We start from the raw sequence: 2,529 nt of genomic DNA on the forward strand, positions 1-2,529 counted from the left end.
AATAGTTTCCATGAAACTATAAGAGTCATAGTTTATACAAATACATTTAATATTTTTAATATCAATTTAGAACAGATTGACCGAAAAAATGCAAATATTACAAAAAAAAAGCATTTATACAAAAAAATTATTAAAACATGCATTTATATGCCCTAACCCATGAAATATGCAAAAATATGCAAAATAAAATTTGGTATTTGAACTATAATTAAGTCAAAACAAATTTTGGCCGAATCCATTTTATTATACAGGGTAACAAAAAAAACATGCAAATGCATTAAATTCACAGCCCTGGTCATAATTAACCACATTTAAATAACCATATAACCCACTGTGGAATAGTTTAATATTTTAAACTGTTGGATGTATTATGGTTTGTAATGGGTTAGTAAATAACTGCGTTGACTGATGATATCTTTTACATTTTTATTTAAAAACTATAAGCATATTGTTTTACTTGTCATAATTGTAAGACAGGTGAAGATTTTTCCTCAATTAATTTCAGTTATTATTATGTAAGTAAAAAAATAGAAACTTAAAAATTTCACTATTACTTAAATCTTTTGTTAATTTTTTTATATTTATTTTGGTAAAAATTGATTTTCTCGCCTTAAAAGCTTGAAAGTGTAATACAGGATACCAATGTATTTTTTGTAAAGCATTTATAAATATCAAAAGTTTTGGTACATATACACAATTTTTAAATAATGGAGTAGTATTTTTTTTTAAATAATCTAGTTACAAGATGATATTATGAAATCATTTAATATATAATATATTATATTATTATTATAATAAGATCATATATTAATATGACTATATTCCAAATTAATATGTAATTGTATTTTGTTAGTAAATTTGTGTATGTAAGTCGTTAACATTGGCTGGGTATCTAGACATGGCGGTAGTTATTTGTTATTACCACTAAGCTATATTATTCTGCCACCAGTATTTAATTTAAAAATTTGATATTTTTCTGTATCATAATATAGTGTTTGTAATTCTAGTACTCGTTCTAGTATGTGATTTATTTATTGAAAAAATAAATAGTTCTTATAATATTTGAAATAGATTGTATTATATTTTAATATTGTTAGATGATGTCGGCTTGTAACTAAGATATTTAATACTAGCCTTTTATCAGTAAAAACATAATATAGTGTAAAGAAATCAGATGTCTGACACATTAAACTATTGTAAGGTTCTTTAGGAAATTATCTTATTTACATATTATTAACAATGTTACTATTAATTGTAAACAATAACAATATTATTATTTAGTATTCACTTTTATTTGAAAGTTTTGTATCGGTATACAAAAATATCCAGAGTACCTGATGGCGGTTACAAACAAGCATAGGCGTAAATAGGGGGAGGGCTTAGGGGGTATTAGCACCCCTGATTTTAAAATTAGCACCCTCTAATAATTTATGTGTTTATGCATCTAACTGTCTCCTAACAGAAAAAAAAAAAATCAAAAACAGTTTATCATCAGACATGAGGAGTATTATCAGAGTATAATGAATAAAACAATGAACTCGACAATTGTCATATTATCGAATTCAAATCTATTTAGAATATTAATCATTATTTTCCACTGTTTCTACTAAACCCGGTCATATTATTATCAGTTATCACGTTCAGCAGCGACTCAGCGCTACGACAATAGTATCGCGAGTATTTACTAATATTAACATTCCCGTGCTTACATCTAATTTACATTAGTCTAACTTACATAACTTTTTTAAAAATATTTTTATTTGGGAATTTGCTGACATGATTATATTAATTCTTAAATTATTTACTCATCATATAATTTTAAAAATTTTTGTCATACGTTTAAGTAGCGTCATTTTTCTTCGTCAAGTATTTCTATTACACCTTGTATACTAATATTTATTCATATGTTTTGAATAAAATATAAAAAAATTGTTTTCAATTATTAATAAATTAAAATTGACTATTGTATTAATTTTTATAAAATGTACCTAATACACCATAAGTATTCAATGTTAAGTTGTCATAAAACATTTTTGCTCAAAAAAGTCATAAATGCCTTATAGTTATAATTGAATTTAAATGCCCAGAAAATGCAGAGCTTAAGCACCCTCGGTTTTTTTATTGAAATTGCGCCTATGCAAACAAGTACCATATTTAGAACTATAATTTTTTACCTAAAATGTGATTGTGCCCTAAGACTATAAGTTTATTCATTTAACAAATATTGAAAATTAAAATAATTACTATTTAATATTTATAAACAATTACCTATATTATATTTTGTTCACTTACTTCTGTATCATTACTAGAGATTTCGGATTCTAAAGCTGACATAAATATAACACACATTTGACAATTATTTGAACTTTCACTATCTTTGTTTGAAGTTAAAGACAAATCTGTAACTGGGCATAATTTCAATTCTGGACAGATCTAAGCAAATAAATAAATAATTAATTAATTATCATACTTAAGGCAAGGAAAACTATAATTGAGCACTCACAATTGATGGATCAACTTCTTGAGCTA

The 2,529-nt window shown here is 24.7% G+C and overlaps 1 protein-coding gene across 2 annotated transcripts in view; it reads right to left on the reverse strand.

Annotated features, from left to right (window-relative positions):
- LOC100169068 overlaps positions 1–2,529 on the reverse strand; it is a gene marked incomplete in the record, with an annotated part of 21,133 nt that overhangs the window by 10,343 nt on the left and 8,261 nt on the right. For both annotated transcript variants that reach the window (XM_008189391.3, XM_016808099.1), the window contains 2 exon segments: positions 2,293–2,433; positions 2,504–2,529. In XM_008189391.3, the coding sequence (XP_008187613.1) occupies positions 2,293–2,433; positions 2,504–2,529 (167 nt within the window).

The sequence above is a fragment of the Acyrthosiphon pisum genome, chromosome A2 (assembly GCF_005508785.2).
Source record: "Acyrthosiphon pisum isolate AL4f chromosome A2, pea_aphid_22Mar2018_4r6ur, whole genome shotgun sequence".
NCBI lineage: Eukaryota > Metazoa > Arthropoda > Insecta > Hemiptera > Aphididae > Acyrthosiphon > Acyrthosiphon pisum.